We start from the raw sequence: 16,574 nt of genomic DNA, 5'->3' as shown, positions 1-16,574 counted from the left end.
GGAGGGTGACTCTGGCTAAAGGCCCAGACTGGAATGCAAAGATTGTCAGGGAAATATTTTGGAAACACAAAAGCATTTTTTTTTTTGTTTAAACCCCTTGTCCTTGAGGTACGTGCCAAAACAATGAGAGCAGCTAGCCCCTAACAATGCTTCTCCATATTTGGAGGACAGGAGATTCCTATAAAAGACTGTCTTGATGTTGCCCAAATACACCAGCCTCTTGAACCTTGGGTATTGTATTCAAGTTGCTCCTTTTGCATGCTTTACTCTTGCTTATCACTATTGAACTGGATTGGGTAGATACAATGCACTGATGGCATGAATGGAGGATTGTTTAATACTGATGGAAAATGAATCTACACTTGGAATTGTGTACCTATGTAATATACTAATGGCAAGGTTTTTTTTCATGCTGATTTGATATTTAAATAGTTAACTCACTCTTAAGGCTTTAGGCTGACTGAGTTTAAATGATAATTTAACCAAAATGCTGTAGGCTTCTAACTGTATTCTTCTTCTATAGGACTCCCAGGCTTGCTCCTTTGATAACACCACCTGACATTTTAGAACCTTCATTTACAACACAGGTAAGTCATTCCACAATTGATTGGGCATTATTCTAAAAAAAATTTCCACCTTTAAATTTTTCAGTCAGTGGCAGATAATTCATATTATTTGTCAACATTCTCAACAAATAAGTCTTTTTAATTATTTAAACTGCTTAGTGAATTTATTTCAATTTAAGCAAGTTATGGTGCTGTGCTGCCCATCACGCTATATATTTTTATGCACTGTAACCAGCATTGCCTCAATCATCCAGGAAGTATATGCAAAAATGACTTAACAGTTTGTGTTTTGAACTGTAGCAATGGGAGATGCTGAAATGGCTGAATATGGGGCGGCTGCCTCCTACTTGAGGAAATCTGACAAGGAGCGTTTGGAGGCTCAGACCAAACCCTTTGACCTCAAGAAAGAATGCTTTGTTCCTGATCCAGTGGAAGAGTTTGTCAAAGCCAAGATCATTAGTCGCGATGGTGACAAAGTCACTGCTGAAACCTACCATGGCAAGGTAATAGAAAAATGTTTATGATTTATTATTTTTAGCCTCTCTGAGTTGTTACCAAGTATTAGACATCCACAGCTACAGTCACTCAATTATCTATTTGCTTCTTCTAGACTGTAACCGTGAAAGAAGACTTAGTGGTGCAGCAGAATCCTCCCAAATTTGATAAAATAGAGGACATGGCCATGCTAACTTTCTTGCACGAGCCAGCTGTTCTGTATAACCTCAAAGAGCGTTATGCAGCCTGGATGATTTATGTAAGCATGAAAATCAGTCAAGTTTTCTTCTGTTAAAATGATGGAGACTTTATTTTAGCCAAGTATTTAAATTACTGAGGATTACTTGTACTTGCAGACCTACTCAGGGCTTTTCTGTGTCACTGTGAATCCATACAAGTGGCTGCCTGTGTACAATGCAGAGGTGGTTGCTGCCTACCGGGGTAAGAAGAGGACAGAGGCTCCCCCACACATCTTCTCCATCTCTGACAATGCCTACCAGTACATGCTGACAGGTGATCCTTCATTCTTAATCTTAAAATAATAAGAACAGCTTCTGTGTTAAATGCCAGACTTAACTAACACATAACATAAATCTATGCCTAGCAGTAATGATTTATAGAAATAAAAACATCATAATTGTCATGCAATGCACATATCTCAAAAGAATCTTCTGTGCTTAAAGGGAATTGAGGATTTTTCTGTGACTTCTAAACAAAGGTTTGAAATAAATAACATAATATGTTACCAAAAAAAAAGTTCTGTCTGTAGATTTGATATGGCAGCTAAGCTGACATCCACTTTTTCCAATACAAGATCACAGAGAATTGAAGCCCATCCATGGCGGCATGGCAACAATTAACCATGGATGGGATACCAGGACAGATTCACACTTGCTCATGCAGGGCCAGTTTAGAGATACCTGTTATCCTAACCTGTATGTTTGTGAGTTGTTAGAGCTCACAGATATGGGGAGAAACACAGCTGGGAGTTCCAAGATTCTAACCCATGTCTCAGGCACTGTGCGAAAGATTAACTTGTTTTATGCTCCTCAGAATATTATATTTTATCTATAGGTTTTTTTATAAGGTTCATAGAATGAGCACAGTTTTTTAAAGAGATCAAAACATATTAAAAACACAGCAGACAAGAACTCAAGCATTAAATATAAATTTGTTCAAATAAATAATATATAGTAGTGAACATAATAAATATAATAAGAATGAGTTAAAAATCATAACTATTGGATTTTAAGTTAAGCTTTTAGTTGTGTATTTAAATAAATTTAAAAGGTTAGAAGCAGCTGGGATGAAGTTGCCTTTGAAGTGGTTGTGTTTTATCCTCTAAGAGAATGTACTCTGCTTTCAACATAATTTGCTTATTAAATAGGTCTGTCAGATTTGACTTTTGTAATGTTTATTATATTGTTACTCCATTTTATAGTTTCATTAATACTATTTCTGTATCTAACATTGAGATTTTAAAACCAGACAGTAAAATATAAGTCAAAACAGACATAATTTTAGATTTCAAAATTAAAAGGCAGAAATGGTGCTATTTGTCCCTTTTGAGTTTTAATTAAAAATTCAGCAACCTCTGCTTTCAATAATCTCTACTGTCAGGTTTTAATGACTGTTTCTTATGAGCTAATTCTTCTTCTTCTAGAATCAATTACAGTCTCCACTCCAAGTAGTAGAAAAGGATTATCACACAAGTTAAAAAGCCATCAATTAATGCACAAGGACTTAACTTCGGTCTCACTAAGCAGGCTCAAATTTTTTAACATTTTATTGATTTTATTAAAATCAAATAACATTCCATACAAGCAAGTCAAGTTTAACAAAACTAGGTTCGAAACACCATAGACTCATCAGTATATATAAGATGAACATATTTTAAAGTTTATTGTGAGAGTTATTTGATTATTTAATCTATACAAAAGATGAAATAAGACCCCCCCCCCCCGATGAATGCTGGGAAGTACAGCAAAAATACAGAAACTGCGAAAAAATGAACACAGTATCCTCCAGTTAGTGAAAACTAAACTTAAGAAAAATCCTCAGAGTTGGAAGACAAAAATCTGTTATCACTTAAATTCCTAACATAAGCAAATTCAATTCTGTGTCTTCATGCACACAGTCCCTGCTTTATGATGTCAGAGGCTAACCTGGTTGAAGGTGCAGGATTGTCCTAGAATGACAGTTGTAATGCTGGTCCAGTAAAAACAGAAACTAAGCAATATTGGATTAAGTGATGATATTGAGTTCTCCGAACCCAAAAATAAGCAGCATCTAAATTACAGTGATAGAAGTGAAAAATAGTGGTGTCATGTGCTGCACTGCACTAGCAAAGCACTTGATATGTAGTTTACTGCAGAAGGAGCTTTATAAAACCAAAAAGGTGACAAGTGAAATCCTAAAATCTCAGTCTGAGTAACTTCACCTTCTAAAAGTCTCACAATGAGCCCATTACGCACCTTAAATAGTCGTTCACTTTGAAAGTCACTTAAAAAAAAAAAAAAAAAAAAATCACAAGCCCACATTTCACCACTGACTGCCTGTGTGGCTCTGAGGGAGTCAGTATGCCTGCCAGTCCTGTCACGTGCTGTACTGCACTTGTAAGGCATCTTAGGGTGCTGTTTACTGTGGAAGGAGCTACTGTATATAAAACCAAGACATGACAGGTCCTGAAATCTTAATCTGAGTCACATCACCTAATTAACGTGCAACACATCACCAATCACCACTGTCAAGGTCAGTCAGTATTACTACCTTAGCTGGAAACTTTTGTCTTCTCAGATATACATTTGAAAATACATGTGTCCAGGTATTTATAAATATGCCACCAAATACCACCTATTCAGTGTTTATGATATTTAACACATTATACATTTTGCAATGCAATTAATTTAGTAATACATTGTTTGCATAAACTATATATTAGGGCAGCATAATGTCACAGGACTTCATTCTGTTACTTCACAATTCCAGAGACATCACTCATTTCTTTGTTTAATGTGCAAGCCCTTCAGTTGTTCACTTGGGTTTTCTCGACATTCTAAAGACAAATAATGTAGGCTAAGAAATCCAGTTGGCCTACTGATGGTGCATGAGCAACTGTAGTTTGGGATTGAGCGCCATTCTCTTTGGTGTTTGTTCTTCTCTTGCATCAGCTCCAATTCCATGCAGGATGCACATATATTTTCCTATATTTTATCCAAGGCAATGTTAAAGCTTAGAACAAATTTATGGGGCGGAGTGGTGGCTCTGAGGCTAAGGATCTGTGCTGGTGTCCAGAAGGTTGCCGGTTCGAATCCCTGTCAGTGCCAAAGGAGATCCTACTCTGCTGGGCCCTTGAGCAAGACCCTTAACCTGTAATTGCTCCAGGGGCGCTGTACAATGGCTGACCCTGCGCTCTGACCCCAAGGGGTATGTGAAAACTAACAAATTCCTAATACAAGAAATTGTATAAGGCAAAATAAAGAACAAAAAATTCTCACTTGAAGTATTTATACCAGTTGAAACATATACAAGATAAGCGACTTGTTTAGGATCACACAGTTACATAGGGGTGGCGATTGAATCTGTAAACTTATTACTTAAAATCCAGTGTGTTATACATTACACTATACTGCCTATACAATATGCATATGCACTGCAGTGGGCTGGTGCCCTGCCTAGGGTTTGTTTCCTGCCTTGCGCCGTGTGTTGGCTGGGATTGGCTCCAGCAGACCCCTGTGACCCTGTAGTTAGGATATAGCGGGTTGGATAATGGATGGATGTATATGCATCCACATTCATTTTTATTTCTGATACTTTGGTTATTGAAACTAATACATTATCATTTGACACATTATATTTTATATATTGCTTTTAATTATTTTGCATCTTTCTTTTTTGACTTTGAGTTGCAAATAATATTGACCGCTTGCTTGTTTTTTCAGATCGCGAAAACCAGTCAATCCTGATCACGTAAGTCATTTTGCATTATGAAGTATTTGTGAATGTGCCATAAAATTATGAAGAACAAGCATTCCTTCACATCAGTAAAAACTGTAACTGTTTAATAGCAGGTTACTTTTTCTACACTATCTACAATCGTTTTTGGTTATAGCACTCTAAATGATAGTTTGTTGTTGGACTTACTGCTTCACATGTATACATATGGTACCAGCAAACATTAGAAACAGACCTACCTGCCTTTATTTTCTTTCTAAACTCATTTGGCTTGAATACATGTAAGTGGTGTGAAGTGAGCCTCGTGAAATCAGTGCATTTGAAGTCCAAATTCTAAAAAAACACTTGGGTCAAAGACTTTTGTTGATGAGCAAAACTACATTTTGCATTAAATAGGAAAAGCAATTTGGATTGAGAGCACCATTCTTACAAAACAAAGCCCATTGCATTTGCTTCATAATAATAATATGCAAATTTAAAAAAAAATTAAAGTGGTGTAGTGAATTATATAGCCTATTCACAGTGCTTAAACACAAGTTTAATTCTCTCTCAGCAAAGATAACATTCCACCTACCATTAGACTATCTTAATCAGAGCCATTTTCATTACACAGTACATTATGTAACCAGAAAATCAAAAACTCAACATGTTTGTTATAGCCCTTTCATGTCGTTTAATTAAAAAGTTTAGTGAACCATGAAAGGCAGCACATTGTGTAAAATGTATACTATGTATGAACGGTCAAATTGATAAGAAACAAACTGTTCTGGCATTCAAGAAAAGCACAGTGAAATGAATACTACTTGCCAGTTTAGGTTTTTGAGATAGGAAATATCTTTCCTCTTAAAGGATCAAGATGTATGAAATGAAGGCTCTTTGTACTAAACTTCCATATGACGGCATCATGCCCCTATTGCTACGTGGTGAATTCTTTTATAGAATAGTTCATTTACCAAAGAACTTGTTATTCAATTTACAGCGGAGAATCTGGTGCTGGAAAGACTGTGAATACCAAAAGAGTCATTCAGTACTTTGCCAGCATTGCTGCAACAGGAGGAAAGAAAGACACCACAGTTTCCGCCAAGGTGATTCTTGGGCCAAAAAACCTGTTGCTCTCAGGGTTGCAGTACAGTATATGGTAATAATGTTCATTTCTATTACAACACAGGGAACTCTGGAAGATCAAATCATCCAGGCGAATCCAGCTCTAGAAGCCTTTGGCAATGCCAAAACTGTCAGGAATGATAACTCTTCCCGTTTTGTGAGTGTCCACGCTTTCCTACAGCATGCAAATTAATGTAAATTCTAATAGAAATTAAGTTGGCAAAGGCCAATCTTTTAAAAGAATATTGTATATAGAGAAATATGACATTATGGCTAATGATTAAAAATACATTAGAATTTCAGTGAGTAGGAGCTGCTCACCCCACTACACAACACAGCATGTTTGTTATCTTTTCAAGTAGGGACTTAATAAATTATGACAGTTTTCTTGTTCTTCAGGGAAAATTTATTAGAATCCACTTTGGTGCTACGGGTAAGCTGGCTTCAGCGGACATAGAGACATGTAAGTTAAGCTATCCTCTGTCAAAGTTTATATTTTGTACTTTGCAGTGGAACATTTCATAAAACTAGCATAAATATGGAATTCTTTAAAATTGAGACTACTTATTTAAGTATTTTTACTACTTTTTAAATCTATATTACAAAAAAAAAAAAAAAAAAAAATCATCAATGGTCATTAATGCAACAGACGAAACATTCAGCATTGTTTCTGTTCTTACTTCTCCTAGACCTCCTAGAGAAGTCTCGTGTGGTGTTCCAGCTCAAGTCTGAAAGGGACTATCACATTTTCTACCAGATCCTGTCCAACAAGAAGCCAGAGCTACTAGGTTTGCCTTTGTTCTTAATTATGGGGAAAACATAAAAGATGTTTTAGTTCAACTGTTTTGGTTTAGCGGTTTTCAAAATCAGTTCTTAAAAGGATAAATTTAGTATTTTTCAAGTCAAAGTTACTTCTTTGCAATCTTGGCATATTTTAATTTCCCCCATGAAATTGTTTTCTAAAATACAGCATTTTAATTATAGAAAAAAAAAAACAACTAGCCTGCTGTCTTGCATTTTAAAATAAAGGTGATGGGGCTGTGGTCCAAACGTAAAAACAAAAGCTTTAAGACTTGCTGAATACATTCATTTTTTCAAGCCAAGAGTGTAATTGAGTATTGATCTGCATCTTCATATTGTACTGCAAAAGAGCATATCCAATTTTTTTGTGAGATTTAACCATCTTAACAGAGCACCAGCTATACTACATAACTCTAGTCTGCAAGTGATTCAGTATGTGTGCCAGGATTGCCTATAAAAACAAATACGATTTGAGTATACACAGCATAAGAAAATATTATTTAAGTATGCTTTAAGTACGTACTGGCACATGTTTTCACTCACAACAGAAGTGTACTCAAATCAGATGATTTCAGGGCATACAGACAGTTCTGCTAATATATCACACACTTGGGACATTTTCTGTACAGAAAATCATTTGTTACAAGCCATGACAGAATATAACCATTGAAGAAACAGAACTGCAGAAACATAAGTAGGGTAGATCACATGCAATCTGAAACTATGAAAAACTGGCAAACTGGGGGATACATTTGTGGAAAATGTCAAAACTCCACCAATGACAGCCACTGGGAGCAGACAAGCTAACAGGAAAAGAAAATTCTGTATTACCCAGAATCTGTAGTAAAATGCATTAGTTCCTATTTAATTTAGTTGTCACAAGCATGCCTCAAAAACACAGAAGGCACATTTTCTTAAATCAATTTTTTTGTAGTTTCAGAGTGTATGTATTGAGCAAGTTTTAATGCTTCATTTTTCACATTTGAACTCCAGCCCATTCACCTAAATTTTAAGATACTAGAGTAGGCTAGGTATTTTTTTAATTTATAAAACTGTTTTATGTGGAAAATTAACATACACTCTACCATAAGTATGTAGAAATAAATACCAAATTCATCCTTTAAGTTTCATTCTTGCATATTTCTCCATTGGAGGCTGGTCCATGCCATTGATTAAATAGTTTGTCCCAGTGGTCGGCCTGAAGTCTCAGAAGCATTATCAATAGTGTACATTTTACTTCTTTCAAAAATTAATTCAGTTAATTTCAGTTTGTTTATGGTACATTTCCCACTGGCATAACCAGGGCACTGCACACTTTAGCAAATCAAATGCAAAATAACATTTGATAAAACAAAAACAAATATGTAATGTGCATGCAAATAAAGATATACAGGACATACATAAGCATTGTGTAGAAGGAACTTCCTGTAATAAGCTGGCAAGCAAGTTGATAAAAAAAAAATCAATGAAAATAAACTTCTGGGGTCAGTGGTCAATAGGTAAAGGTATGTCAACGCCAGACTGATCTAAATTAACTGGTTCTCCACTCTCACATTAGATAAGCTCTATACTGTCATGTGATGCAGAATAATGTGCAGGATTTGGGTAGAGTATGAGAAAGGTCTTATATTGAGTCTGTCATCAGTGATGACACAAACACTCCAAGGTCAGAAGGAATAACTTTATCACAGTAGCCAAAATGGGCCACTGCAGAACACTGAGAAGATACAATTAAATGACAAGTTTACTTATGTCATGGACTGGCTTCCTAAAAAAAACTCAGTGGAGCCAAAACAGGAAAATAGCAACCCTTAGGCAGTATCTAAAAGCCAATTTGAAAATGTACTGCAAAATAATTTTATATGCTCCCCTAACATCATGAATTGCACTCACTCCATGACTTGCTCATTGCTTTGACACTCCTAGAGTTCCACAGAAGGTATTGGATGGAGTGGCTGGGAATTGCTTCGCCTGGTCTATCCAGCTCAGCATGCTGTAGCTGTGACCTCATCATGGAAAGTTAAGGTGTTGGTTTTGTTGTGCTAATGGGTTTGCACAAGTGATAGTGTTAAACACCATATGAAGGTGAATGTTTGAAATCATACTATATTCAATAAAGAGTGCAGTGGTTAGCTGCTGACTCGCAACTTCTGCACAGTGCTGTGTTCAAATCTCTGCATTTCCTGTCTTGTGTGTGTAGGTTCTTCTTTTGAGCTTTCTGAGAACCCTAAATTAGCTTGATATTAATGAGTGTGTTTGCCCTGTGATAGGTGTTTTGTCCAGTGGTTGGCTTCTAGCTTGCATTTGACAATGCTGTGATAAACTCTGGTGCTTCATGACCATTATGTGAAAAAAGCGGATTTAGGAAATTGCTGAATTATTGTTAGAATGATGTGTATAGCTCCACTTACAGCACAGTTCAGCATACTAAGTAACCAGAACTTTCACAAGCAGTTGTTGAAATCAAGTGAAGAGTGTCCCCTGATTGGCTGCTTCTAGTTGCGTAGGTAAACCTCTGATTATAGAGCAGGATCCTCACTTCTTGGCTTATGGTGATTGATATACAAGCTCGTACATGAGCTTTTAAATGTGCTATAACCTCGTCCTTCTTAACACTGTGCATACTTTATTTTGTAAAGAGCAGGCTGCTTCAATGCAAGTTATTCATCTTGTACAGCAGAAGCCGAGAGCTGTCAAATGATGTAGGCACAGAGGTTGCTCAAGCATAAGAAGTCATAAAAAGGAGACAGACTGGCTTATCACTTCATTAGTGCTCATTAAGTGAAATATCAAATGTTTAACACTTCACCCTATACCCTTTCAAATGGCCAGGCTACAAGGATTACAAGAGTCCTATAAAAGAAGTCAGACAGTCTGTCATTGCTGAAATAATTGTTTCCCTGTAATGTGAAATGACAATAAACTGCACTTATTTTCAGATTTACCATTTTTCTTTTTTTCTTAAAAATACATTCAGTATATTAGCAAAATGTCTAATCTGACAAAATACACACTTTTTAATTAATCAGCAAGAAACACTGTAACCTTGCCTCCCACATTCATGTGCATGTGAAACTTTGTGCTTACCTTAGACATACTGAATTATTTCTTTCCTTTAAATAGGAATTGTTAAAAGTGTAATCACTGTAAAGACCGTCCACATATATAGATTGATAGACTACCACTGCCAGTGACCAGGTAAACAAAAAATGTGTTTAGGAAAAGGACTTATTGATGAAACCTACTTTTACATTTTTAAATGCAATATATTTTTCTGTAAACAACTAGAGTTGTTACTTACACCTTTCCCTCCCAGGTCACACTACTCATATAATATTCTCTATTTTCTAGACATGCTGTTGGTTACAAACAATCCCTATGACTATGCCTTCATCTCTCAAGGAGAAACAACAGTGGCCTCCATTGATGATGCTGATGAACTGATGGCTACAGATGTAAGAGCTTATTGCAGACAGAAGGATAAAGCCTGTAGCATACAACTGCATGTCCTCTGACTACTGAAACACTTCTCTTTCTCTTTTAGAGTGCATTTGATGTACTGGGCTTTACTCAAGAGGAGAAGAACTCTGTGTACAAGCTAACTGGAGCTATCATGCACTATGGGAATATGAAGTTCAAGCAGAAGCAGAGAGAGGAGCAGGCTGAGCCTGATGGCACAGAGGGTGAGTCACTTTGTTGAAACCTCTTTCCATATTCCTTTGTGCTATTTTTTGTTACTGTAATTTGTTGACCTTTTGCTACCACTTTTCAATAATAAATATAATAATAGTTTTTGCTAATTCCAATTTTTATTCCCTAATACAGAAGCAGATAAGGCTGCCTATCTTATGGGTCTGAATTCTGCTGACCTTCTTAAGGGCCTTTGCCATCCCAGAGTCAAAGTAGGGAATGAGTGGGTCACAAAGGGGCAGAATGTACAACAGGTGAGGCACTCTTCCTACCTCCAAATGTTTACTAACCTGTATAACACAAACTAGTATGTTTTAACTAAACTAGGCCCATGGCTTTACAATACATCCACAGACTAGACACTAGCAGTCTAAACAGCTAAATAAAACCTATAGCCTTTTTGACTAGCTTTAGTATTAACTTAGAGGGCAGTGCCATGACTGCAGAAATTTACACATCAGATTCTATTACTACGTAATTTGGTTGGTTAAAATGGCTGTTGCATGAGTTTACTCAGTTGTTAATCATCTGGTATTCAGTACAACTAACCATAATGTTTAAAAAGGTGAAAGGATATGGGTGATTTAAAATGAAAAGGTACACAGGTTTTGTCATAACAGTCTTCTCCTGCTATCAAATCTCTAAAAGCTTAGACACATTCGTGGGTGCTAGAATGAATGGTTAAAACTAAGAAAAACACAACAGTGAGATTTTAAGATTAAAAGGTTGCCTAATATTAAGTTCGTATCCTGGAAAATATTTACATTTTAATGGTGTCTGCCTACCAGATTTACACAGAAGTGTCTGGACCTTTGATGCAGTCATTGATGTTATGATTAACTGACTAATGTGAGAGGGCACACTTGTTTCAGAAATTGTTGACTGAGTAAAATTTACAATCACTCCCAGTTCATGCCAGATGAGCCTCTCTGTTTTAAAAGTCAGATACACCTATTTGAGTGTATAATATGTAGCATTGTGGACTCCGAAATTCACTCTATTACAAGGACTTTCAAAAGGAATGAACATTGGTACCAATGGGTCTGCCTTATTTGGAAACAAACCATGATCTCCCTTTGTCACACAACATACACGGTCTATCCCAACAGCGAATCAACATCAGTAAAACTTAAATCAGTTGAATGATTTGGACTGGACTAAAATTATAGAGCACCTCGGGTAATAATTACTTAGAGCTTGAAGTGCAAAAAAAAAAGCCTGCCATTACTCCACGCTGTGCGTGATGAACTCTGGGGGGTGTGTATGACCTCCTCAGTGGTCCAAAGGTGTGCTGATATGCACAATTTATAACAAAATGCTTCCCCCTTGAAGGAGCAAAACAGATATATTATTGTTATAAATAAGGAATGCTAAAGTGGTCCGAACTAATGGTACACTCCTGTATGTATACATTACCTACCAGTACTCATAAAGCAATGCCAGTAACAACTGATAAAGCAAATGCCAGTATGGAGTACCTGTGCAAACTGGCCCATTTCAACTGCTGACTATCTCACCTGCTTGTGTAAAACTAATCCCATCTGAATAGGGCCTATGTCAATTTCATATGGGGGAAAAAGTAACAAGGAAACTCTAATAAATCATTGCTTTTTGTAGCTCTTATGTAATAAATATAGAAAGTAACGTGCACTTGACAAGTAAGGAGATACACATTTGAGTGTATTTTTAAGACAAGGGCAGTTTGTTATTTAGTGTCAGGGCCAGAATTTCCGACTTGACTTGGAATTAAAACCCAGAATTTATTTCATACCACATGGTGCTATGAAATGGACACTTGCCGTGGTGTTTAATATCAGAACTCTGCATTGTGTATTAATCTTTCTTTAATGTGACTATGAGATCATAAGACTATAATTAAAAATAACTTCCATATGGGAGTAAAGATTGTAGAAAGGATGTGCTGCAAATCAATAGAATGGTACTCTTGACAGCTGGCACATTTAAAGCTGATGTAACACACTTCCAGGAAATAGGTATCATGATGTTTACTGTAATGTAAGGTGAGCTTACATTGTAATACCATAGATATAAAAGTCAAACAAAATGTTATGGTAAGGCAAGAAAAGCATTTGCGTTATGAGCAGACAACCTGGAAATGTTCACCATACTGTTTGTGTACTAGCTTTGTCATTTCTTTTAGTTTAAACACTGTACAGTTAAAGAAAACCAATTCATTGGTTGATTTTTCAAATCTGCTTCTGGCTGACCGGAAGGTCACAAGACTCTGGGTGTTTTAAATGGGTCACTTTAAAAATTAGTTCATCCACGTTTTAGATTTGTCTTTTCCACTGTGGGTTACATGGACACTCACAGATACTGGGTCAATTTAGATTCAGCAATTAATCTGTCACACATATATTTTGGAAGTGTGAGAAATGGCCATATACTGTTATCTCTGCTACAATTGTAAGGTGTAAGGAGGCTGGAAATGTAAGACTTGAGATCCAACTCGATTACTTTAATAGGAATGGAATCATGTGCATGTTTCTCTCATTAGAGCTACACAGTCAGTAGACAGTATTCACTGAAAGACAGAATTCCATGTCTCTTAAAAGCCTGAATACTATGACTATAGTAATAGTTTGTTGTATGCACATAAACAATCAGTTTTCCACTCTGCAACTCAGTGTTGAATTGAGGCAGATTACTCATTCACTAGTACAAGTTCCAACTGTATGGCACACAGGTGAGGGTGCATGGGGGAACTCCTGAGCAGAAGAGTGGTTGTTCATGATTGAGAAGTCTGGTTTGATAGTTCTGTGTGTAAAGGCAATCCATCTATATTTAGCTAGGACTTGTCAATCCTCTGCATGAGCTCTGGCTTTTGCCCACTGAATAAGTTACATACCATATTAAAGTGTCAATTTCCATTGCCAATGTTTAGTATGATGCGGAATGGTTAGACTGCTCCAGAAGTGTTCTTCCATAAGAAATTCTTTACCTTACCAGGAAAAGTGGACAGAAAGTGAAGTAGAGGCACCTAAAGACATTCATTCTATGATGATTAACAAAATGGGAATGTACATTTTAGATACTACACATTACACATTATAAATGTACTATAATACAATTCAAATCTTTCAAATGATATAAGCATTAATACCACTTGAACTAATTAATACCATTCATTCAGGTTTTGACTAGCTCGTCCAATACAAATTGGGGATGGTCTTTATTTCACAGAGGCACACAAATTACTGTTAAAACAGTTAAAGATATTACCTCTAAAGTGGCTCTAAATTATCACTACACAGATAGCATATAGTGCACATCTAATTCAATGTTTTTCTTCCCCATTTGGGCGTTACCATTTTTTGGACATTATTCACTGGAGGATACTGCCTTGGGAACATTGATATTTTTTTTTGATTAAGATCTGATAAAAAAAAAGGACACCTGGTTTCATGTATTGACAGAAAGAGAGAGAGAGAGAGAGAAAGAGAAACCTATCTATTCTATTTCATAAAACAAATGAATAGTAACATGCTTTATTCACTAACGCAGGTATTTTCTGATTACTTTTTGTTAACTTATACACGTTAGCTTCATATTTGCGGGTGATTTACATTTACTTAGTTTGAGGACACCTTTATCCAAGGCGACTTAGAACATTCATGATTGGCTCCATTTCTTCAATTGGCTCCATTTCTTTTTGGTTCTCTAACTGGAGCACAGGCAGGTCAAGTAACTTGCTCACGGTCACACAGTGTGTCTGAAGTCCAAAGCTTTAACCACTATACCACAGTACCTTGGTGATGCTCAAGTGCATTCAATGAAAGGAATAACCACTACTGTAAAGCATGAATGTCACACCAGACAATTTTACAGCAAGCAAACTTTGGACTATGGGAGGAAAGTGCATGTTCTGGAGGAAACTCACATAAATAAATGTATCCTTCACAACACAGTTAACCTATGCAATAAAAAAATGTGAGAATTATTTGTAGCCAGTCTTTTGATCTCCAAATAAAAATGAAGCACTGTAAAGTCTATTAATAATAACCACCTGATTAATTGCAATTTTTGATCACCAGTGCTTTCATGTGAATTCTCTTGACAATGCCATATTACAAAGTTATATTACAAAGTTAACCCATACAAAGACAAGAGGTTTGTTTAGAAAATTGTAAGGTCTCTGTTACAGATGGTCATTGACATAAACAGAAATTCTGGTAAAAATGAACAGGAGAAAAACTCAAAGACAATAACCTGTTAAAAACCTGGACAACATGGAATTAAACTGACATTTTAATCAAATTTATTCTGAAAAAAAAAACACAAACGTGTCTTAGTTCTGTTTCATAGGACAAGGTGTTTACATCCCTAATTGCATACATGAGACCTTCTGCTTAGATTCTGTGGAATTGTCAAATGAGTGATGGCGCCTTTCTGGGTTATTAAGTGGGCGCCCCCCTTCCTGAACGTTTCGCCAATAGGCCCATGATGTCTCCAGAGGGTTCAGCAGTGAATCCCAGACTCACTCCCAAGACGCCATCTACCCAGTTGAGACCCAGCTGGAGTTCTTCCTCTTGAGCCAGAGCCACTGACTGCCCTTTTCAGCAGCTCTGGAGAGGTCCTTCAAGGTTTGCCAGTGAGCCTGTCCTCGCACTCCCAACTCCCGGAGTAGCGATGATGTTGAGGTGGCAATAAACACTCTGAAGCCTACCTCGACTGGTTAGACCTTAGCTTTCCAGCTCCGTTGTTGCACATCAGTTGCGAGATCAGCATACGTTTTTATATCATTTTTGTATGGCAAATTTCCAGAATCTGCGGTGGGTTGGCACCCTGCCCAGGATTGGTTCCTGCCTTGTGCCCTGTGTTGGCTGGGATTGGCTCCAGCAGACCCCCGTGACCCTGTGTTTGGATACAGCGGGTTGGAAAATGGATGGATGGAAATTTCCAGAATAAATTCTGAAGCCAAAAGCAAATGTATTTCAAATTCTTTAGCATAATATTAATTGGTAGCTGCATTTGATTTATTTATTTTTTGGCTGACGCCTTTATCCAAGGTGACTTTCAACATTTATGATTGCAACTGGTTACATTTCTTTTGATTTTCCAATTGGAGCACAGGCTGGTCAAGTGACTTGCTCGTAGTCGCACAGTATCAGTAGCGGGATTTGAACTCACAACCTCATGGTCTGAAGTACAAAGCTTTAACCATTTCAAAGTGGCAAGTAAAACTGCCTGTACTAATTTTTCCCATTCAGGGATTTTCCTAAAATAACTCTATGTTGAGGGTGCTACAGACAAGAATAACAGTCATGTTAGTGATGTACCAAACCATGGTCATTTTGACAAGGAAAGGTTGACATGGGAATGTTCCAATGTACCAGTTACTCTCCCACTAGACATCTTAAGTTTCATGACACTGAACTGCTATAGCCCTTACTACGAAGTCTGATATGCAAAGTTCAAGGTTTCTCAGTATAATACATGCTCCTTATCATATATTGTATCATACCAAAAACACCAGGCAACCATGTGCAGGAATACTGATATTAACGGAGCATCAGTTTTGGTGGCTAAGAAGGCAGATGTGCTGTAAGAATATAAAAATTTAGGCTAGGGAAAGCCATTTACTGTGTAATGTACAGTTCATGTACTGATCTGCTAATGGCAGTAAGATAACTAAAATACAAATATACATTTCTAATCTTACTTGCTTAGGTAAACTATTCTGTTGGTGCCCTGGCCAAGGCCGTATATGAAAAGATGTTCAGCTGGATGGTGATGAGAATCAACCAGTCCTTGGAAACAAAGCAGCCACGGCAATATTTCATTGGAGTGCTGGACATTGCTGGCTTTGAGATCTTTGATGTGAGTCTGAGTTACGCTTTCATTAATGTTATTACTATTAACTATAGTACAGCTAACCAGTAAAGTGTGTACTTATTTTATCCAATAGTGATAATAACATACAACTGAAATCACCTGTAATGA

At 36.8% G+C, this 16,574-nt stretch overlaps 1 protein-coding gene across 1 annotated transcript in view; it reads left to right on the top strand.

Annotated features, from left to right (window-relative positions):
* The first annotated feature begins 206 nt into the window (after positions 1-206).
* The window catches only part of LOC114645820 (myosin-7), a 51,750-nt gene continuing 35,382 nt past the window's right edge, over positions 207-16,574 (top strand). Inside the window, exons 1-14 of the mRNA XM_028793685.2 lie at positions 207-231; positions 524-587; positions 867-1,069; positions 1,177-1,320; positions 1,418-1,574; positions 5,003-5,030; positions 5,995-6,100; positions 6,184-6,276; positions 6,519-6,582; positions 6,809-6,907; positions 10,272-10,375; positions 10,465-10,603; positions 10,746-10,864; positions 16,302-16,451. Coding sequence (XP_028649518.1) covers positions 869-1,069; positions 1,177-1,320; positions 1,418-1,574; positions 5,003-5,030; positions 5,995-6,100; positions 6,184-6,276; positions 6,519-6,582; positions 6,809-6,907; positions 10,272-10,375; positions 10,465-10,603; positions 10,746-10,864; positions 16,302-16,451 — 1,404 coding nt within the window. The 5' untranslated portion in view covers positions 207-231; positions 524-587; positions 867-868. The remainder of the gene's footprint in view (positions 232-523; positions 588-866; positions 1,070-1,176; positions 1,321-1,417; positions 1,575-5,002; positions 5,031-5,994; positions 6,101-6,183; positions 6,277-6,518; positions 6,583-6,808; positions 6,908-10,271; positions 10,376-10,464; positions 10,604-10,745; positions 10,865-16,301; positions 16,452-16,574) is intronic.

Source organism: Erpetoichthys calabaricus, chromosome 2, assembly GCF_900747795.2.
Source record: "Erpetoichthys calabaricus chromosome 2, fErpCal1.3, whole genome shotgun sequence".
NCBI lineage: Eukaryota > Metazoa > Chordata > Cladistia > Polypteriformes > Polypteridae > Erpetoichthys > Erpetoichthys calabaricus.
This window is presented reverse-complemented; position numbering and strand designations above follow the sequence as displayed.